The sequence below is a fragment of the Molossus molossus genome, unplaced genomic scaffold (genome assembly GCF_014108415.1).
Source record: "Molossus molossus isolate mMolMol1 unplaced genomic scaffold, mMolMol1.p scaffold_m16_p_19, whole genome shotgun sequence".
In the NCBI taxonomy this organism is placed as follows: Eukaryota; Metazoa; Chordata; class Mammalia; order Chiroptera; family Molossidae; genus Molossus; species Molossus molossus.
Window position 1 is genome coordinate 164308 of NW_023425354.1, and position 22212 is coordinate 186519.

Genomic DNA, 22212 nt, shown 5'->3' on the forward strand with positions numbered 1-22212 from the left:
CAGGACCGGTGCTGTGGTCTGGGATCAGCACGAAGGCCTAGTCACCAGTGCCCAAACAGTCCACCTGACCCCTCCAGGCTTCGGCCCCACCCTAACACAGGGTTGAGGAAGGGTCAGCTCAGAGGTGTGGGCGGTGAGCATGTGTGTGTGCAGTGCCTGGAGCAGAACGAGCACGGTGCGCGCCTGCTGCTGGGTCTTCATGGTGATTCCGTGCTGCTGTCAGGACCCGCACTTCCAGGCCATCCATTCCCTCTTCTGGACGACACTACCTCCTCCATCAGCTCCTCCCAACCCCACTCAGCACTGCTCTTTCTAGCCTGCTGCTGGACTCCACCAAGAGTCAAGAAGCCAACAGAGACTGCAGCGAATAAAATGAACGGAGACCCAGTTTTGCCTCGAGGGACCCACAGGAGGCTGATGGCCCAGCCCTGCGGTGGAAGGAACTGGGTCTCTGGGGAGGGAGAGGGAGGAAATCTTATTCTTCCCATCTCCTCTGTCCTTTCTGATAAACATATCCACGTGTAGCCTTTCCCACCAAAAGCGAGCAAAGGCCCCCAGACCCCTGAGGCAGCGAGTCGGGATGCCAGCCCACTGCAGCCGCACCTCCCATACTGCAGCCAGGCAAGAGCCAGTCTTCAGTGATCTCGAGTAGCACAGCGGGCCTGCTACATGACCAGTTTGTGAAAAAGCCCAGAGAAGTAAAAACTTAGCCCATCGTTTCACTTACAAAAAAACCACTTGCAAGAAAAATGATTCCACTTTGAAGTGCTCCCCTGAACACCCCAGGGGGCACCCTCTGCTCCCTGGGTGAAGCTCACTAAGCCCTCTGGGGCGTGAGGGAAAGTGAGCTCCAGAAACCTGGGCAAACAGGGAAGAAGACTGACCACCACCACCGCTTCCTAATCAAACCTGCAGCCAAGGCCACTGAGGGCTGGGAGCCTCACTTTCCTGTCCCCTCAAGATGGTTTTGGGGAGAGACTGTGGGGACTGCGATATGCGGGACACTTGTCCTGAAGGAGGGGGCCTTGCACTCACCAGGCTGTGTCACTGAGCACAGCCATGACCTCGTCCAGAACATCTGCGCCCACGACGTCGCTGTAGGTGAGCAGCATCTCGTACACCTGGCCAGCTGTGGTCTTGCGGATCTGGACAGGACAGCGTGTTCGTGGGAATGGAACCCACACACAAAGCAGAGACAACAGGGACTTCGAAGCCCAGCTGAAACCTGACAGACGTGCTGACCTGGACCTAACTCGGGAGAGCTGGCTGCGACTGCACCTGTCCCCACGACGTGACGAGGCCACCTGTTCCCTGCGGCCCCAGCAGTGCATCAGGAAGGAGCCAGACAGACGCCTTTTAACCAGCCAGGCCAGTGCTCTTGTTGAAATGCCTCATTAAAGACCTACCGCTGATCAGACATGATCTCACCTGCTCTACTTGTCCCCAGGTGGGAACGTATTTCATGGAGCCAGCGGGCTCCAATCTCTGGGCCACCCCCAGGCTGCTGAGTCAGCAGGGTGGGTGGCCTGAGAACCTGCATTTCTGACAGTGCTGCTGTGAAGTGAGCTACTCTCACCGTCAGGAACTGTCCCGTCTGGTTTACCTGAAGCACGTTTCTTCGGCCTGAGGGAAGAAGTCCTATGAAGACTGACCCTGAGGTGGGCAGTTCCGAGTGAAGGCGTCACTCGGGTAGGGGGGACTTCGAGGACCCACCTCTGAGACCCCTGCCCAGGGCCCTCCCAGGGTGGACAGTCTGGGTCAGGACACAGGTGGGGTGGCTCACTGTGCATCCTGCTTGCCCCTCAAGGGCAGCACCCTCACCCCAGGAAGACGTGTGAAGGTCACTCTGCAGCTACTGCTCCCTGGAGACCCAAGCGTCTGTACAGCAGAGGATGCCCCACCCACAATGGCCACCCTGCTGTATCTCGAGGCAGAGGAAGGCTCCCCCTACCTGGATCCAGGGCCCACTTCCCGGCTGCCCCAGCACCAGCGTGTGGAGCACAAACCCACGTGCCCTGGGAATACCCAAGGGTGGGAGGAGCACTCACCACGGGAAACGGGTGGCAGAGCAGGAGCAGCAGCTGCAGCAGGACCTTCTTCCTCACGCTGCCCGGGAACTGCGCCATCCCACAGAACCTGTGGCCAGCACAGCAAGGACTTGGCTGCCAACCAGCATGGCCTGGAGCCGTGTGACCCTGGTCCTCAGGACGGCATCCCCGGCTCAGTGCCCACAATCGCTCTACAGAGCGAGGGATACCACAATGCCTTTACGCTCGCTCTCAGGACAGCCCTCAGCCTCAGGGCCACACTGACTCTGCTTCCCATCCTTTCTCCCTGAGCCGCCTGTATCAGCAGTGACGTGGGACTCACACAGCAATGCTGGACCGCAGTTTCTGGACGTCCTTGGACTTGCTAATTTCTGCCTTACAAAGCGCGAGCAGTTTCACACAAAAAGGATGGCTGCAAGGAGAGCACAGGGCGCCAGAGTGAGTGGCCAGTGAGCTGCTCCTGCCGTGCAGTGCAGCAACCGATGACCTGAGGACCACATCCCGGGGGTGCTACACCAGGTTACCTTAACTGGTTCCTTCACAGGAGCAGCAAGAGACAGATACGTGTCCGTCTCATGTGCCTGACACATCCCCACCTCTTGTCCTCAGCCACTTGACAGGAGGGCAGGCCAACCTCTGGCATGGCCCCGACCAAGCAGCAGACGGCACCTGGCCCAGCATGTGCTGTGACCCAGCCAGACTCCCCCAGGACCAAAGGGGAGGACAGGCACCACAGCCGGGCCCCACTCAGAACAGGAGGCTCAGGGAGCGCCTGCAGGGAGGCTCGCACTCGTCCCCCAGCTCTGCACACCAAGCCAAGCAGTCAGCCAGCCGAGGAGATAGACATGTTCCTCTTCTGGGGTGCTGCAGCCAAGGGTTCTACTGCCCCCCACTCCAGGTCAGTTTTGGGCGCAACATGAGATGAGGCACGTCAGCCCAGTGATTTTGTGCTCCCTCCTCCTTAACTGTGGACTGGAGGCTGGCCCAGGCAACCTGGGGGCAGAGCCTCATCTCGCCGACCCCTGGGCAAAGGCCCAGGAAAGACCTCCCCAGGGAGCAGACAGCACTGCCATGCTGGCCACTGCCATTCCAGGATCTGTGAGAACAGCTCCCCCACTGAAAACTGCACCAGGGAAATCCTCCTGTCCTATGGGACGAAGTGGACCTCAGCCCCCTCCCCCGTCACCATGTCCACCTGCCAGCCCTCCCCACTGCCCTCTAGGCCCTGCTGTCACTCAGAGCTGTCCCTGCGTCTCCAGTCCCCACCCCTCCCTGAACCAGGCTCCTTTCAGCTCGTCCTCACAGCTCAGTAACCCCCTCTGTGAGGCCCAAGCGACATCATGTTGCTGAGAACTCAATGGTCACTCCTCTCCTCGGTCCACTTCCTAATGCCCTACTGTCGTCCTGACAATGGGGCCCTTCTCGGTCTACGCCCCCCGCAAGCCCTACTCACCTATTGACACCCTCCCCTGGTCATCACAGGCTCACATACCACCCGTGCCGGGGCAAGGACCACCCAGGTGGATGACAGGAAGCCCCAGTCGCACAAGAACTGCCACCGCCAGCCAGGACACAGGCAGCAAGCAGACCTCAGAAGTGGAAGAACAGGGACACTGCTCAGGTCCACCTGACACTTTAAAGCTGTTTCCAAGTCACTGAAACGTGTCCAGTAGGAAGTTAAACCAATCCACAGGGCACAAGAGATCCAGCCCCACAGGCCAAACCCACAAGGTCTGAGATCCAGTAGAATCATCAACAGAACAAGAAACTGTGGCCCCACTGAGATAAATCCTCCGCTGAGACCCAGGACAGCAGAGTTCGCAGACAAGGAGGCAGACTCAGAGGTTGCCATGGTCCCTGTGGTCAGGCAACCCAGGAACTCGAAACAGGAGGTGGAGACGCCTCGGACCCAGTGCCTGAACCCAGCCAGCTGGCCTCGGCTCCCTCACGATGACAGCCACAGGCCTCGGCACCTGCTCCCCACCTCAGCCGCGCAGCGCCAGCCTCAGGTGGGGGCATGTACAGGGCACATAAACCGACCCTGACACACTGGAAAATGATCCCAAGAATTCTGGTCTCTGGACCGACCACCATTTCTTTCAAAGGCGAATCATGAGGCTCAAGTGCCACAGCCCTGCCGCCGGGAGAAACGAACACTCACTCCTCCTCCGTGGTGAAGATGTCGAAGCACCCGTTGGCCAGCATCTGGTCCAGCATCTTGAGCAGCGGCACGGACACCCTGGGAGGAGAGGACACCTGTGAGACTCCAGGTACCACGCGGGAGGGAACGAGGTCATGTGGCGGGCCGGGACACAGCACTGATGCCGCCGACCCCCGAGGCGCCACCCAGGGCAAAGCCCACAGCTGTTCTGTGGAAAAGGAAAGGCCACCCGGAACCTCACGAGAAACGCAAAGGATAGAGAAGCCAAACCACTGTGGAAAGAGAAGGGCAGGAGGGCTGGAACAGCTCCAGCTGTGAGCAGGGGCACGCAGATCAGGGCAGGGGCTGGACAAGCCCACGCCGACAGGACCACCCTCCACACCTGGGACAGGGACACCTGACACCCACACGCAGAACGAACAGGTGGATGGGCCTGCACCACATCACACAACTCACCCCAAACAGGCTTCAGGTCAGAACGTGAAACCTTTAACTATAAAACTTCCATAAAAAAGCAAGAGAACATTGTTGTGCCCTTGACTGAAGCAAAGATTTCCTAGAGGTGACATGAAAAACAACCCGTGAAAGATCGAGTAGACATGCCCTGGCCGGTTTGGCTCAGCAGTTGGAGCGTCGGCCTGCGGTACAGAGATCGAGTAGACAAACTGAGTTCATCAAAATGTGAGACACCTGCTGGGGGTGGTGGCGGTTAGAGAAGCCACCAACCAGACAAGGCTGAAATGCAAGTCCAGGCCCCACAAGAAAACCCAAAACCCAGTGGCAAGGAGAACACACAGACAGATGCCCAGCACTGAGGGCCTGCAGACGGCAGCTCCGAGTGGGTTCCCCACCCACAGCGGGGGATGCACCAGAGTCAGGACAGGCACCATACGCTGTCAGGACAGCCGCCATGAGGATGGACCACGGGCCATGCACACTGGATGACCATGGGCGCCAGGAACGTGCAGACGGTGTTAGCAGGAATGTGAGTGGCACAATCGTGAAGAACAGCTGGCAGTTTTTAAAAGTTAATACTCGCCCAGCCAGTCCAGCCCTGGGCCTTCCCCAGGAGAAAAGAAGAGAGACACCCACGAGACTGTGTGAACATTCATCACAGCTGCATCTATTAGGCCTCAACCGGAAACAACCCAAAGACCCACCCCAGGCGAACAGAAGTGAGGTGTGACCACCCGACAGGACACAGTTGACTGAACAAGGTGCTGGACCCGAGGAGCCCAACACAAAGGGCACACACTGCAGGAGTCCACTTACAATTCTGGACCACCCTGGCCGGTGTGGCTCAGCAGTTAGAGCATCAGCCCGTGGACCAGAGTCCCAGGTTCGGTTCCTGCTAAGGGCACGTACCTCGGTTGCAGTTTGTCCCAGCCCCGGTTGGGGTCATGTGGGTGGCAACCACTCGATGTGTCTCTCTCACATCGATGTTTCTCTCTCTCTCTTCCTCCCTCTCTCTTTCCCACTCTATCTGAAGATAAAATGCAAAAATATCCTCAGGTAAGGATAAAAAATTTTTTAAAAATTCTGGAAACTGCAACTACTCCGTGATGACGGAATACATCAGCAGTTGCCTTGGGCAGGGGATGGGGAGAAGCAAGGGCCCGGGAAACTCTGGGGTGAGGGTGTGTCATGTTGATGGCGATGGTTCTGTGGATGCTGACCTGAGTCAGAATCATGTTTCACGTGCATTTCATCAAAGCTCGTTCACACCTCCCGGGTGTTCACAAAAAGGAGAGACCACGGGGCTGAGCTCACTGAGAGCTGTGTCCATACTTCCACGGATAGATGGGCTGACAGGATGGCTGCCAAGGGCTCAGCGAGGAGACACCTTTGGCCACACTGATGTGACAGGGACCTGCCTGCCCCAGGACCATCAAGAACTGAGCCTAGCCCTGGCCAGTCTTGCTCAGTGCTTAGAGCATCAGCCTGGGGACCAGAGGATTGCAGGTTCAATTCCTGGTCAAGGGCAGGTACCTGGGCTGCAGATTCCCAACTCCAGTCAAGGTTGAGTGGGAGGCAACCAGTTGCTGAGTCATTCTCATACCAATGTTTCTCTTTCTCTCTCCTCCTCCCTTCCTCCCATTCTATATGGAAATCAATGGAAAAATATCCCCAGGTGAGGAATTACAAAAGAAAACAGTTTAGCAACAACCCTTTGGAGGGCTGAGTGCAGAGCTGCACAGTCCACACTCAGCCTCATGGGGAAGCAGTAAGCACGACGCTGGAGCACGACGCTCAGGAAGCAGCCTCTTCTCACTGTGACATCGCGTCCAGCTCCCGTAGCGGCTGTGCTCAGAGGTGGTGACTGCATGAAGGTGGTGCGGGCACTCCCGGGGGCAGCACCATGGGCACACTGCACTGTTGTCACTTGTAACACATGCAAACACCCTAACCCCACCGGCCCGAAGTGCAGGCTGCAAGAGGCCCAGAGAGGTGACAGGGTGGTCCGGAGACGCCCTGGCTGGCTGTGTCCATGACTATCACCTGTGCCTGCCCCACTCCGCCCTTAAAACCTGGGAGGTCTGAGAAATGGCGCGACTGCTTACCTGTCGTTGAGAAGGTTGTCCTCAAAGAGTTGCAGGAGGGTCTCACTGAAGCTCCCCAGGGCCTGGGGGTCACCCTGAATCCCCTTCATGTACACAAACAGGCTCTGGGTGGAGTGCCTGACCTGCAACATGGGGCGCGTTCTGGCATGAGGAGACCGCGTCCATCCCACCACCTCCCCCCAAACTGACTCAGCATGTCCTGCAGCAGAGGACACTGAACTACAGAGGGTGAGGACCTGGCCAATGCCTGCCAGATCGGCGTGAGTGTGCAGCCACCGTGCGAACGCCTGAAACAGAACCACTCCCTGGAGGCGGCAGCACAGCCCAAACCCTCAGGGTATCACTGTGTCTAGAACAAGTCCTGAGCCGTCACGGAGGAGACGGCCGAGGGTCCCCACAGGGACAGGAAAGGACCCCAGAGTCTAGCACCACCAGTGAGCAGATGTCCTGAACCTTTGCTCCTGGCCCACTGCAGACCTGAGCACTGCTGGCCGGGCCCTCCCACGGGCAACCTGGCAACACGGGAGCCGGGCCTGGTGGCGAGAATAGCAACAGCAGGCAGCCAGGGTGTCCCTGAGGGTGGACGCCAGTGGCTACCAGCTAACAAGGAAGAGAAGTGACTGACGTCAGAGACCACAGCTCTGACCAGCCCTGCAGCGTGCCCAGTGGCAGGAAGTTCCCCTAAGCAGACCGAGTGCGAGTGAGTCAACAGGAACAGAAGCAGACCTAGACCGGCCCCACTGCAGGCACTGCACTCATAAGACACTGTGCAGGACAATGTTATCAGCCGACTTTTAAAGGGAAAAATGCAATTATAAAGATGAGCCTCTGGTGAAAAAACATGAGAAACAAACACATTTCCAAACAAAGTGAATGACTCGGTTTGGTTCAGTGGTTAGAGCATCGGCCTGCGGACCAGAGACACCTGGGTTTAGTTCCCGCCGAGGGCACATACCTCGGTTGCAGTTTGTCCCCGGCCCGGGTTGGGGTTGTCTGGGTGACAACCAGTTGATGTGTCTCTCTCACGTCAATGTTTCTCTCTCTTCCTCCCTCCATCCCTCCCACTCTATCTGAAGAAAAATGCAAGAAAAAGTGTCCTCAGGTGAGGATTAAAAAAAAAGCATAATCACAGAAACTACAGCAGGACCACAGGAAGCTGTGAGAGGTGCAGAACCTGGAACGGATGAGCAGACAGCAAGAGGGCAGATACTGATGGAAACGCAAGAGCAGGAACACGAGGGAGAGGAGACGGGGCAGAGACTGTCCCCAAAGTATGAGAACCCTGAACCCATTGGTTCAGAAAACAATGAGCTCCCACCAGACCTGTGGCAGCAGAGCTGAGGCTGTCACAACCCACGCGAAGGGGACAACAGCCTCCGCAGCAGCAGCGCCCAGGAAAGCATGGGAACAGGCCCAGGGACCACTAGGATTGGGTGGCAGGGGCTCTGCAGTCAAACCAACACCTTTCGAGGGTCAGAAAGCATGAGCACTGACCCAGTGGAGACAGAACAACAGAAAACTGAAACACAGACTTCCACCTAAACGCAGCACACAGAAGAACAGGAACCTAGAAAACCAGGGTCGCAGCCCAGCGGGCACGTGGCGTCAAACACGCCAGCACAGGGCGAGCATGCCACGTGTGCGTGTGTGACTTGTGTTGTGCGCATGCCTGCCACAGCGGTACACCACCACAGGGCACTGATGGTGGCTGCACTGCGTGTGGGACAGGAGTTTACCGCAACGGTCAGGCTCCCGGTACCCCCATCAGAGGTGCCAGCTCCCTGGCTGCCCTGCGGACCCAGCTTCCCCAGGGGTAGACCCAGCAGGAGAAAGGAGAAGCAACCCCAGGAATGCATGTGCCCCACCCCTGGCTCCTGCCCAGGAGAAAGTACTGCCCCAGACCCAGGACAGACACCCCCCAAAGCCAATTTATTGGGAAAAGGTCGGGCCACACGCATCCTCACCGTGGACTCTGTGAGTCCACCCACGGACACAGCCAGCCCCAGCAGCACATGGTAGCGGTAGGCAGGCAGCCCCAGCAGCTGGGTGATGCGAGGAAAGGCCTGGGATGGTGCCGTCCAGTTGACAAAGGCCATGTCGGACCTGCAAGAGAGCCATCAGCTAGAGGGGCCTGCCACCCCACTGAGAACTGGGCACCCAGACCCTTAATCAGTACCTGGGAAAGAGCTTTTCCAGTTCTCCCCGGTGGGGCACATGGGGGACAGTGGGACCGGCGGGACCAGCAGAGTGCAGCAGCGTCATGAACACCTGGGCGGCGTGCGCGCGGAAGTGGTCTATCTTCTCGCTGGCCTGCTGGGCCAGGCAGCACATGACCCCATGGCAGCTGCAGACCAAGAGCCAGCGTTAGCACAGTGCTGACCCGAGGCCCGCGAAGCACATGAGGTCATCGTGGGACCTTGCTCTCTGCCCACATGGCAGGGCCCTCACTATGCTGATCTGACCCCGGAAGACTAGACTTGAGGTCCTGGGTGGAAGCAGTGAGGGCTCACAGGGCTGCAGGTGAGCAGCAGGTAGCGATGGGTACAGGGCTGAGGAGGCAGAGGAAGAGAGGACCAGAGGGGGACGCAGGGAGAAAAAGGGTGGGAGGAGGAAGGGAAGCCTGGGGCGAGGGGAGGCAGAGGCTCAGGAAACGGGACCCCACAGACACAACAGCTCAGCAGAGGGGCATGAAGACTCCGCAAGTGAGGTGCCCCAGGGCAACCTGTGTCTTGGGAACTGACAGGAGGGAACAGCCCACTGGAGCAGGCGCTCGGGCGAAAGGACCTGAAGCCTGAGAAGCGGCCTCTGCCTGGCCTCGCCCAGGAATGGCTGTCCTCCAACAGGCCTGAGCATGGGGACGAGGGACAGGACAGACCCTCCAGGCACAGGGTGGATGCAGGGAGAACACTCACATGGGAGCCTCGATCAGCTCTGGCTGGTCTCTCCCCAGCAGAAGAGTCAGGTCCAACAGGCTGGTCATGGCGGCCTCACGGACCCTGCAGGGACAGGAGAGGATAAGGAGACTGCTTCCCAGCTACACGTGGGGAGAGAGACTCCAACGCCCTCAGCCCAGGGCGAGTTCAGAGACCGAACTCCAGACTTCAGCAGAAGCATCTACGAAATGGCGCAGGCAGCTGGCGGCCGTCCTCTAGGAGTTTCTCCCAGGCTGGCGGGTCAGGCGGGATGTGTCCCGCAGACAGCCGGTCCCGAGAGCTGTTACCAGTGCTCCCCCAGAAACAGCACCGATTTTCCCAAAAACCTTACATGCAAAATACACCCACTCTACAAAGCTTTCTCCCAGCAGAAAAACTTGGAGGGCTTTCTGGCTTTTCCTGGGTTAGAAGTGCGCAGAGCAGCTCCCGTTTCTGCCGCCTGAGGGTCTTCCAGATCAGGGCGGCTCTGTCCACTGTGAACAAACGTGTCCACACAGCTCCCAGGAGAAGAAATAAGCTCGTACAGCTTGAAAGCTGAGCCCACACTACGACCCGCCTGACTCCAGAGTGAAAGGACATTTTGAACTCGAGACACTGCGCACTCAGCTCAGGTGGACACAGACACCACGGCCCCTGCCCGCAAGGAGTGAAAGCTGCATTCGAGGAAACAGCCTGTGCCATTCAGACGTAAGAGGTGGGGACACAGGCCTCGGCCCACGGGGGCGGGGTGGGGAACTGCTGGCACAGGCACGGGTGCTGAGAGATGAAGGCAGACACAGGCCGGGGCTGACGGGTGGGACGGGTGCATCTCCAGGGCTGCTACGAGCGAGCACACTGCTGCTGCTCAGGACACATGACTGAGCAGGCTGAGTGTGGGAGGAGGTGGACAGAGTTCTTCCCCGTGGACTCCCATCTCTGTGGGCTCAGCACTCACAGGGAAAGGCTGGGGGAGGGACCCAGGGACCCAAACCTACACACACTCCTCAAGCCCTCACCAGGCCCTAACTCGTCAAGCCTGGGTAAGAGTCCAAAATCCTGGGAGCCAGCAGCTGGGAGGACACATGTGCATGAAGAACCTAGGGTCTGAGGCCAGGCCATCAGAGCTATGGACACAGGCCATGCCCTGGGGTGGACAGCAGGAAGGGCCAGCCTAGCCCCCACCCAGCCCTAAGGGCATCAGGGACCTGCCCACACAACACGGGCCTCACGTAGGAAACCTATGACTTGCTCAAAGGAACTTACACAACCCAAAGCCTCTACAATTCTGAACTCACAATTTCTGGATTTCGTTAAAAATTAAAAGGAATGTTAAAAAATAAATAAAAGATCAAGTAACAAGAGAGTCAACAACAGAAATAGACCCAGGTGGCAGATACTGGCGTAAATGAGTGGTCTTTAACCACAAGGAACACATTGACGGAAAAAAGAGGAAAAGGTGGAAAACATACTGAAAATGATGAGAGCCTTTCCACAGAGAATGAGAACCTTTGAAGAAAGTTCACACTGCAGAACTCGGGCCGACGCTCTGAAACTAAGAATTCACAATAATCTGTACCGGCACGGGGTCGTCTCTCGTCACCAACGTGCTCAGCATGCCCGGGCCTCGGGGGCTGACCCAGAGTGGCTCCCTCCCTATTTCATTTCTTGCTCTCAGGATGACCACAGCCGCAGCTGAAACACTGATGAAAGCCATCGTCCTCCTGAGCTGCACAGAGGAGCCTGGGACCGTCAGCATGCTGCACGCAGGCCTTACCATGCGCCCACGTCCCCGCGGCTGTCAGTGGTGTAGTCACGCAGGCAGTTCAGCATCGTGCAGTAGATCTGGGCCACGTTCTCTCTGCACACAACCTCATCTGGACGCCCGTCCGCCCTCACACCGACAGTCTGGCAAACCCTGAAATCAGAAGTGTGGAACAGCTAACGTCTGTGCATCCTGCCCGACCTTCCCTGCACGCTGCATCCTTCCATCCTGATGCTGCTCCTCACAGGACACTCAGACCAGAACAGGGACCTCAGAGGGGGCTTCAGCATTCCAGAGGTCCCTCCTGCTGACATGATGCTCTTCTCCGGAATCCCATTTTCTAGTGTCTACAGCTTAAAAGGTGCACAGAGAGGCAGCTGTGCTGGAGCCTCCTGCCCTGCCATCGGGCAGAGGAGACAGCATGACACTGGTGCACAGGCAGCCCATGGGCCCACACAGAGGGTCCGATGTGCTCATGGGGAGAGGACAGCACTTTGGATGTGGGCAGGCCTGTGACCATGGACTAGAGATCACTCAACACCCACCCTTTCCTCCTCAGAGCTGCCAGTCTCTGAAGTGGTCCCGTCTCCTAGTGAAGAAGCAACCACATTACGGGTTTAACAATACTTTTATGATTAGGACAGAACCTAATGAGCCCCTGAGTTGGAAATGCTTTTGACAATCCTCTGAAAAGAAACTAGAAAATACAAAATAACATTTGCCTCTAAGCAAATGCGTCGTCTGAGACTGGATCTCTAACAGACCAGTGGTGAACATCCCCTCAGATGGGGTCTCTGGCTTCTGAGACCCCATCTCGGGAAGGAGCCTGGGACTCACCTGGAGATCGCCTTCAGGGCATCCCGCCTGGACTCCACGAAGCTCACGTCCTCAGATGAAAGGGTAATGGCTCTTAACCCAGCTAGAACCTGAAAAGCAGCAATCAGTCATCAACCATGAGATAAATGTGCTTTTCACACAAGTGGAGGTTCGGTCCTGGTACTGCACTGCCCCCAGGATGAGCATCATGTATCTGCCACAGGGGTCGCGGCCAGCCCTTCCTGTTGTGGAGACCCCAGGGCCTGGAACCCAGGTGAGACCTGTGTTCCCTGCCCACCACCTGGAGCTGGAACAGAAGGCTCACACGGCAGCTCCTGTAAGCTGATCGACTGCTGCTCAAAGGGAGAGCTCAGTTCCAAGCTGGTGTTTCCAGGGGAGAAGCCCCAGGGTGAGAGCTGTCAGTCTGTCTGGGGGATCGGACCCGAGACATGCTGGGCAGGAAAGATCACACAATAAGGGACATGGGCCCAGGCATCTGGTAGTATAGACATCTGAAAGGTGGGTAAGCAAGACCGTGACCAGCATTTCAATTGAGGAAAAGGGGACCAAGAAACTGGTGACTAAGGCCAGCGTGGGTGTGCAGGGTCTGGTTGGATGTGCCAACCAGTGGTCACAGGGAGCTCAGGACCAAGTCAGGGTGACGGGAAATCAATGACTGACATAGAGAGGAGACAAGCCAAGGACACAGAAGCCACGGCACACATTTCGGGGCAAGCCCAGAGAGGCCGGTCAAGAGAGAGGAAGATGGGTGGGGGAGCATGTGGGGCGCCAGGCCCCAGGGGTGAGGGCCTTCGAGTGGCCTCAGGTACAGGCAACGAGCAGGAGACACCAGCCAGGTTCTCAGTGAGCTGAAACAAGCCTCTGCTTTCCCTGCTCCTGGCTTTCAAATGGGAGCTGGTGGAAAAGGAACCACTCTGAGCGCCTTACGATCACAGAGAGCGGAGGCTAGCCAGATACTGGGCAAAGCCTGGAGCAGCAAGACAAGCTCCACGCCCCAAGTGGCCTGTCTCCACTGGGCTCTGCAGTGGACAAGGTCTAAGTCACGCAACCAGGCCATGCGTTTCTGCCCAGAGCAGAGCTCTGCCCTCCCTGCTCCTAACCCACCACCAGCTTGAGGGTGAGGCACCAAATGAAGCAAGACCCTGACAAGTCACCTGCTCTCGCAAAGCCAGCAGAACTCTCCTTGGGCCCCCAGAGGCGGAAATCTCCTCTGGCTGACAGAAGAGAACAGTTCTGGGATGCTGGGCCCTGGGTTCCGGGCCCTTGGACAACTCCAGGGATCAGACATGCTCCTGAAGGGACATATGGGGCAAGGACCCTGCTCCAGACCTAGCGCCAGTGCCCTTCGACCACGACGCAGGGCAGGCAGCACTTTCAGATGAGGCAGGAGCAGTTTCCACATCAAACGAGAGCCTCCCCTCCTAGAAACTGGAGTTCTGCTCTCCCGTCCTCCCCATCCTCCCATCCACAAGAGTGTTGGCAGCCTCTACAACACCCTCCCTGTCCTGCCGTCCCCTCTTCTCACAGCCTCGGGCTCCAGTTCAGTGATTCTTTCCTGGCCACAACCGCCGTGGATTTACTGACGGGTCACCATCTCCCGCCCATCTCCTGTGTAGGGTCCCAAACCTCACCTGCAGCATCGTATAGGGATGCGCCCCACCCCACGCTCAGCTCAGCCTCACCTGCTGGAGCCTGCCTCTCAGAAGGAAGCCTGGAAGGGCGCCCAAGGCCATTGCGAAGCCGCAGCGCGTCATCTCCTCTGGGCTCTGGAGTTCCGCGAGATACTTCCCTACCAGTTCCCCTGGAACAAAGCAACAAGGGGACCCACTGCTGTCCACGGCTTCCTCACTCACTCTCTACGACCATTTCAGAAACAGGCCAAACAGCGTCGAGAGAAAGGAGGGCCGACTTCAGGCTTCGGAAGCAAAGGTCTCAAGGTGGTAAACGTCAAGACGGCTTTAAGGAAAGAATTCCTATCAGGTGGTTTTAAGGTTTTCATGAGCAATTTCAACAAATGATTTCATTCAGGAAAATAAATCCAAGAGAAAATAAATAAATAAATAAAAATAAATCCAAGAGAGTTCTGAGAACGGTCCAGTCTCAATCCTCCTTGTTTACTCACAAAGAACAGAAATGCTTATTTCTCAAATGAGCAAACCGGGTGTGGGTCAGCTGGCTGGAGCGAGACCGGCCCGTGCATCAGAAGGTGGCAGGTTTGATTTCTGGTCAGGGCACACGCCTGGGTTGTGGGTTTGATCCGGTTGGGGATCGCTCAGGAGGCAACTGATCTATGTTTCTCCCTCACATGGGTGTTTCTCTTGAACTCTCTCTCTCCTTTCCTCTCTCTCAAAAATTAAATTTTTTTCCTTCAACGGGAGAAACTGCCGAGCTGGACACAGCACGGTGTGACGGGCCCGGGCAGCACTCCCCACGAGGGCCCAGGCTGCAGCTGGGCAGGCTGAGTAGAGCAGCAGTGAAGCCTCCGCCTTCTGAGACGCAGCCCTCAGGACAGGACGACCAGCTGGTAGAGGTTCAAGAGGAAGAAGCGGAAAGGCGCCGGGGGCTCAGAGTGAGGCTGGAAGTTCTGAGAGGGGCCTGAGGAACGAGACCTCGGAAGGTGAAGAGAGGCTCGGCCTGACTCTGTCCTGCCTGGTGACCGGATATTCTTGCTTAGCTTCCATTTCAACAACGTGTGACTTTTGTAACGTGCACACAGAAACCTCAATAATATTCAGTTTATGTCCTTACATGTTAGGATAGAAAAAATAAAGCAGGAATCCCATCTGCACACACTGAGCTGACATCTTTGGGGGAACTCACAGACCACACTTCAGTAACAGCACAAAGCAGCTGCCTCACTGGCTCTGCACAGTTCACGTGTGTTTCCAAGGTCACTTTTTGAGTATCATTTTCCCATATTCACAGTGTGTGATATGGTACCTTTCCTTAGGCAAAAAGCAAAACATGTCCAATTTTTTAAAACAGACAAAATAACATCACTGTCTCTTTAAGTAAAGCTGCCTATGGTAAAGAGACCCAGTAAAACACTATTAATTTGGAAAGTGTATCAGATACCATGCTATAAAATGGTTGTTGTTTTTTTTTTATCCTCACCTGAGAACATTTTTCCATTTTTTGTTCAGACAGAGTGGGGGGGTGGGGTGGAGAAACATCGACGTGAAAGGGACACATCGAGTGGCTGCCACTCCCACGACCAACCAGGGCCGGGGACAAACTGCAACCGAGGTACACGCCCTTAGCGGAAACCGAACCCAGGTCTCTCTGGACCGCAGGCCAATGCTCTAACCGCTGAGCCAAACCAGCCAAGGCTAAAATGTTGTTTTTTAATCAGAAAGCAGACCATTGCACACGACTCCATCTGGTCACGACCACCTGAAGCCGTGCTCACATGCATAGGAAGCGACATCATGCATGTCTGTAGAGCAACAGTGGATGCGAAGGGCAACACAACACGTGTGTGGATGGGGAGCTTTCTGAAATAAACATGATGCTCGTGAACAAGACCCTACGGACAGCATGTAACTAGGTGCTGGGTGCATGGCGCCTGCAGGTTCAGGGAGACTCGGGCCCAGCGGGGCAATGGAGCAGCAATGCCCACGCCGCCCAGGGGAGGAGCAGAGCACGTTCACACGGGAAGAAGGCGTGCCAGGAAAATACTGCCACAGTGCACGCAAAAATTCTAAAAACACATTTCACCAGAAAATGTAACAGCTGTGAAGTCAGCACAGACATGAATAAAGAGCCAGGAGAACATGGAGTCGGGGGACAGAGGAGACAGTGGAAACAGCAGTTCTGAGAAGACAGAACCAGGGAACAAGCCTCAGGAAACTCACTGCAACAGTGAGAACATAGGTGCTGAAGGAGGACCAACAATGGAAACCAAAGGAGGAAAATGGACAGAAATCTGAGAAGGACCAAATGAAAGGCAAAAGCAGGTTTATGCAGATAGGTCAGCAGCACCCCACGTATAACTGTGCCTCCAGAGCACAGAGCAGGGCGAGTTCACGAGAAAACGTGGCTCAACAACATGGCTGGGGAGAGAGCTGACTAACTCTGGACAGGGATACTGTGCACCGGAGGGAGTCCCCACAGTCAGTAACATCAGGGTGCCCTGGACAAGCCACTTGTTGGGAGGGAAAGAGCTCCTCTCCTGGGCAGCTGTGCCAAAATGGGTGGGCACAGGGTGGGGCAGGCCTGGGAGGAATCCCGTCCCCGCAGCCAGAGCATCTTGTCCCTCACAGTCCCCAATGTCATGCAGTGGGAGGGACGGAGCCGAAACCAAAACTCAAAAGCCCAAGCCTCCCGATTCTAAGGGCCAAGCAGGCGGCCCACTCACCCTGCGCAGCAGCATCCGCCTCCCCAGGCTCCTCTGTGTAGTATTCGTTGCAGAGAGCAGCCAGGGCCGAGACAGCGGCTTCCTAAAACAAAGCGGGTATGAGGGGCCCTGCAGCCTCCCAGGCCCCCCAGGGGCAGCTGTGTTGTTCTGCAGTCAGGCCAGTGATTGAGTTTTTAAAAAAAACAGAACCTAAATTACATCATTCCTTCCAGCATGTCTGCTTGTCACTGTCTGTCATAAAGTTAAAACTTTACATTCTTAGCAAATAATAAGCTGAATAGAAACTTGATTATTTCTTCCATGCGATGCAAATCCTATGTCATAATGTGAACAGTTAATAACAAAATGGGCACTTTTCTTTTCCAACAGAGGTAGTGAAGGAAAAGGCATGAGACATACACCAGACGTGACAGGCGAAGGGCTCTAAGCAAGCTTTGTGTAGGGCCTCACTCAGAAGGAGATGGGGGTGCAGGGGCCCTGGGAAGGGGAAGGGCTCCTCAGCACCAATCCCAGGCAGAGCCACACGCAGCAGGATGAGGGAGGACAGCACAGGAGGGGACGGGACTCGCAGGTCCTCTCCCTGAACACTCACTGCTACAGAGGAGCAACCTAGCTTGAGGAAACCTTTCATGATCGCAGACAGCAAAGCACAAACACCAGCTTCACATGTTCTCTCCACACCCCCGGACTGCAGCCAGGCCCCCAGAACAGCCCAGGAGACAGCAGCCCAGGAGACAGCTGCCGGGGCCGGGCAGGAGGGGCCGTGGGCTCAGGGAGGACTCAGAACAAGCACCACACTGAGCTGCATGGTGCCGTCAGTGCGGCAGACTGCACGTGATCTCTACCATAGCGTTTCAGAAAGGGGGTCTGCGACACTGATCCCGAGGCCCTCACCTCCAGCCTGTGACACGGTCCTCAAGCCTACAGAACACGACATTCCTTCAGAAAGCACATCGAGGAAGCTTTCTGTTGGCCCAGCAGAAATGCTAAGATGCTCAGGAGGCTGGAGAATTACATTCTCATTTCTTCATTCTCAACACAAAGCTGAGTCGCTCTTAGTCCCCTGGTGATGACCTCTGTAGAAACGTACAGCTCCGCCACCTCATGGACACCTGTCCCTGATGGGACCCCTGTGGCACAGCCACCAGAACACAACACACTCTTCCCTGAAATGACCAGCGTGACTGAGCAGTGGTGACTCGGGGCGGCAGCCCTGCCATCTGTGTGTGCGCGCGCGCGCACACACACACGCAGCCTCCAACCCTGAGACCACACTCACCAGTGCGGAGCTCAGCTGGAGACATGTCACTGCTGACGCTCAGGGAAATGCTCAGGTGAGGAGGGTAAAACCAGAAATGGGCATTTTTAAAGTTGTGTATTCTGGTCACCAATAGTCGAGTTCGTTTTCCTGATTTTAAGTTACATAGACGACACCATCTAGAAGTCCAGATGGAACTAGGTCATTTATCAATTATCATGTTAGTGTATAAAGGGACCATAATGCATAGCCTTTTGAAACAAACACTAAAAAAATAATGAACATCACTTTGGATACAACATAGCAATTGAAAAAACCCTGTTTACCAACCTTGATCTGTTGTCTAGAATGACTGGAGATATGATGGAGATTTCTCAAAGTGTCACTGATCAACCACAGCCAACCATCTGTCAAAGAAACAAAGAAAACCATTTATCTGATTAAGAAGATTTAGATGAAATTAAGGTCAAACAGACTTCTACACTTTATAAATCCAAGTAGATGGTAAACACAGAGAGGAGTCTGGAGAAAACCTAAAGTTAATTTTCTCCAGGTTGTACAGAAGGGAAGAAGTCTCCTTTTGGCTGCTAAAATGTTTACAGTGGGAAAATTTTTGTTCTTTTATTACACCTGCAAGCTTCAAGTGGTCTCTGTACCTCTCCCTCAAACTACCCCCCAAACCCATACCAATAAAACCCAAGCATTTGCCCTGGCCGGTTTGGCTCAGCAGTTGGAGCGTTGGCCTGTGGACCACAGAGTCCCGGGTTTGGTTTCCGCTAGGGGCACGTACCAAAAAAAAAAAACCCAAGCATTCAACTAGAAAAGACCTGACAGCCGGCGGAACAATGACTCGATGCAGCCTTCTCCCAGGGCTGCAGAGCCGACAGCGCAGTGCAGGCCCTTCCTCACTGCCTCTCCAAGGCCCCGTTTGCCACCTCTGTGCTCCCACAGACAGGACAGGCTGCCAAGGGCTCCAGACTTGCAAGGGGCCTGGCTGCGGCCACCATGGGAGCAGGCCTTCGCACATGCCACCCAAGGGCCTGGCACTTGCTGTTACCTCCCCTGGTCCTGCAATGGCCTGTACCACAAGTGGCCAGCGCTAGGCGTGGCTGTGCTGGGCAGGGCCACAGCCAGGGCTCTGAGAAACGAGCCTGAGCTCAGAGGAGAAGGGAAGGTTCTATTTCCTGAGGGTGTGTGGCTGAGGCTCGTCATTCACACCTGGTTCTTGTAGCAATTTCAAAACCAGACATTGCAATGTCACGAATCTGATCATCCATCCTAACAGGTCCATTTCTGCTGTTTAAGGTGAATTGGTTCCGAGGGAAATGCTGCAACGTTAGTCACTGAAGAAAAGCACTTACCGATGACGGTGTCACCTTTGAAGGGCATCTTGGAAAGGGACAGCTTTTCTATTAGCACACACACTAGGAAGAAAAAGAGTAACTGCATCACGGGCACGTCTGTTATGTCAGGACCCAGGGCCCAGGGCATGGCCAGGACTGACCAAGCACCTACTAGACTCCACCAGCTAAAAATGCATCAGGAAATCCAGATATTTTCATGTTGGTATCACTTGAGTTCCTTGCAAACATTTAAATCTAATCTGAAAAGTTACTCTTTGCTCTACAGCTAACGTAAACATTGGAGAGGCTAAGATGGCAACGTTCGATCCCTCCCTATCATCCCTCCGTGAAAGACACATGCCCCTCCGCTCACCCACCTATCCCAGCTACTGCCACCCCTGCAGCTACTAATGCCCAGCGAAGCCCACAAGAGCTAAAAACCAGAGCCCCAAGTGAGCACACATGGGCAGAGGACCCAGGAGTCCATGTGTGCAGGCCAGGCACCCGCGGTCATGCCGACAGAAAAATACTCGGCAAACTCCACAGTATGAAGAGAAATGAGGTAAACGCCCTTAGGACTTTGCTCTTCCCTCCACAGTGGGAATGAGAGGTCATAACCCACAGTGTGCAGCCTTCCACTGCTCAGACCTACCTGCTTGTCTCATGAGCTCTCCTCCTAGGCCCCTGAAAATAGAAACATTCAGTGTTAAACTCTCCTACTATGTAAATGGCATAAAATACCCTCACCAAGTAACAGATACAACCTCAGGCTCCAAAACTCCTAAGATGTTAGCTGGTAGAATCTGTTCCTGCAAGCAGGAACTATTTTGGTGGGAGCACCTACAAAGTTTTAACATATGCCAGCAGCTGCTCAATGTTGGGCCAACACTTCACTCCATTTATATTCATACGAAACCTTCTTTGTTGAACAGGTTTCCTGTGAAGCTCGTCCTCGTGCTCTTTGGCATGACCTGTGCTGGGAGAGCCACAGTCTGTGCTTTGTAATTCAAAATCTTTTCAATGACAATATTCTTTCATATTAGTTTTACATGTAACCAACTACCTTTTTATAGTAAGAAATGAAAACAACGTTCTGGAAGCACCTCCCAGATATCCCAGATCCTAACTGGGGTCACTCAGATTTCCCGTTTTCCCTGGACACTATACTCCTTACTGGTGTTAATCACATCAAACAATCACACGAAACAAATTCCAAATACTGTTCAACTCTTACTTTGTGAAAACTAAAGGAATTGAAGACACCAGGAGGACACCGTTGTCTAACCCAAGGAAGCATCCACTTAGTTCCACTGTGAGCAGAACCAGACAAGGAACGCTGCCTGTGCTGCCGGCTCCCAGCCACCCCGGCTCACACGTGGCGCTGACAGCAGCAGCGGGTGAACTGAGTGCAAGAAACACTCCATCGGAAAACAAAATTAAGTCATGAGACTAGGCTTCTGGCCCAGATAGAGTAACAGGATCCAGATTTGCCCTCCTGCCTTAAACAATTAGAAAACTGGGTGAAACCAATGGAACAAAGTTTCAGATGCTGGAAAACGAAGGTCCTGGGAAGAGTGAAGGTGCAGAGCTGGGTGTGAGGTCAGGACAATGTGGGAGGCCAAGGTAGCTGGAATCTGAGGGTCTGGGAGCAGCAAAGAGGCCACTCCGGAGTTCTTCAGGGGTCCCCTTGACCTGGGTGGGCGTCCCCGGGTGGCAAAAGCCATGTCACAAATGGACACTGGGAGAATTCAGGGCTGCCCAGGTGACTCCACTGGGAAGGGACAACAGGAGGCTTGTGGTATCCTCTGGACTCTGCCAGAGGGCCTTTTCTGTTGCTGATTTTCATCTGTATCCTTTGCTGCAATCAGCCATGCTGTGAGTGAGTGTCATGGCAAGTCATGGAGCCATGGGCATGCCTGAACCCACAACAGGAAAACAATGTTCAGTGGAAATAATGGGGCTAAAGTGGAGACGATGGCTAGAATGACTGATGTAGGCACAGACCTAAGCATTCAAGCTCAGCAGGAGCCCTCAGGCTTGGGCCTGCGGGAGAGTGACCAGGTCCTTCAGGAGCGTGTGACCTGCTGCTGTGGTCACCAGCTGGGGCCTCTGGCAGAGTGTACAGTGAGTCACACATTGGAAATAAACGCTGCAGAGGCACCCAGTCTGGGTCCCCCCAGAGGGTGGCCACACACTTATCTTTCCACGCTGACCTCACTGAATCACTGAAGGATGTTATTTTCTATTTATTCTTTTTTTTTTTTTTTTTTTTATCCTCACCCGAGGACATTTTTCCATTTTTTATTCAGATAGAGCAGGAAGGAGAGAGTGGAAGAGAGAGAAACATCGATGTGAAAGGGACACATCGAGTGGACACCACCCACACATCCCAACCAGGGCCGGGCACAAACTGCAGCCAAGGTACATGCCCTTAGCGGGAACCGAACCCGGGTCTCTGTGGACCGCAGGCTGATGCTCTAACCGCTGAGCCAAACTGGCCAGGGCTCTATTTATTCTTTTTTTTTTTTTTTTTTTATCCTCACCCGAGGATATTTTTCCATTTTTTTGTACAGACAGAGAGGGAAGGAGAGAGAGGAAGAGAGAGAGAGAAACATTGACGTGAAAGAGACACATTGAGTGGCTGCCACTCGCAGGGCCGGGGACAAACTGCAACCGAGGTACATGCCCTTAGCGGGAACCGAACCCGGGTCTCTTGGGACCGCAGGTCAACGCTCTAACTGCTGAGTCAAACCAGCCAGGGCTCTTTATTGATTTTTAGAGAGAGAAACATTGATGAGACGGAACATCGACTAGCCACCTCCTGCATGCCCCGTACTGGGGGTTGGGCCCACAACCTGGGCATGTGTCCTGACTGGAAATCGAACCGGAGACCACTTGGAGCATGGGGCATGCTCAACCACTGAGCCACACCGGCCGGGCTGCTCCTGTTCTTTTAGAACAGACGAGAAGCTG

General features: G+C 55.1%; 1 protein-coding gene across 5 annotated transcripts in view; it reads right to left on the reverse strand.

The window, feature by feature from the left end:
- Window positions 1-22212, reverse strand: part of TBCD (tubulin folding cofactor D) — a 150051-nt gene that overhangs the window by 4531 nt on the left and 123308 nt on the right. For 4 of the 5 annotated variants that reach the window (XM_036269983.1, XM_036269982.1, XM_036269978.1 and 1 more), the window contains 15 exons: window positions 19892-19923; window positions 19258-19320; window positions 18227-18303; window positions 16639-16720; window positions 13964-14082; window positions 12282-12370; window positions 11457-11597; window positions 9683-9766; window positions 8947-9114; window positions 8735-8873; window positions 6771-6892; window positions 4210-4287; window positions 2371-2460; window positions 2049-2136; window positions 1036-1145 (listed from right to left, as the gene is read on the reverse strand). In XM_036269983.1, coding sequence (XP_036125876.1) covers window positions 1036-1145; window positions 2049-2136; window positions 2371-2460; window positions 4210-4287; window positions 6771-6892; window positions 8735-8873; window positions 8947-9114; window positions 9683-9766; window positions 11457-11597; window positions 12282-12370; window positions 13964-14082; window positions 16639-16720; window positions 18227-18303; window positions 19258-19320; window positions 19892-19923 — 1482 coding nt within the window. The remainder of the gene's footprint in view (window positions 1-1035; window positions 1146-2048; window positions 2137-2370; window positions 2461-4209; window positions 4288-6770; window positions 6893-8734; window positions 8874-8946; window positions 9115-9682; window positions 9767-11456; window positions 11598-12281; window positions 12371-13963; window positions 14083-16638; window positions 16721-18226; window positions 18304-19257; window positions 19321-19891; window positions 19924-22212) is intronic. The other variant, XM_036269979.1, reaches the window with a different exon arrangement.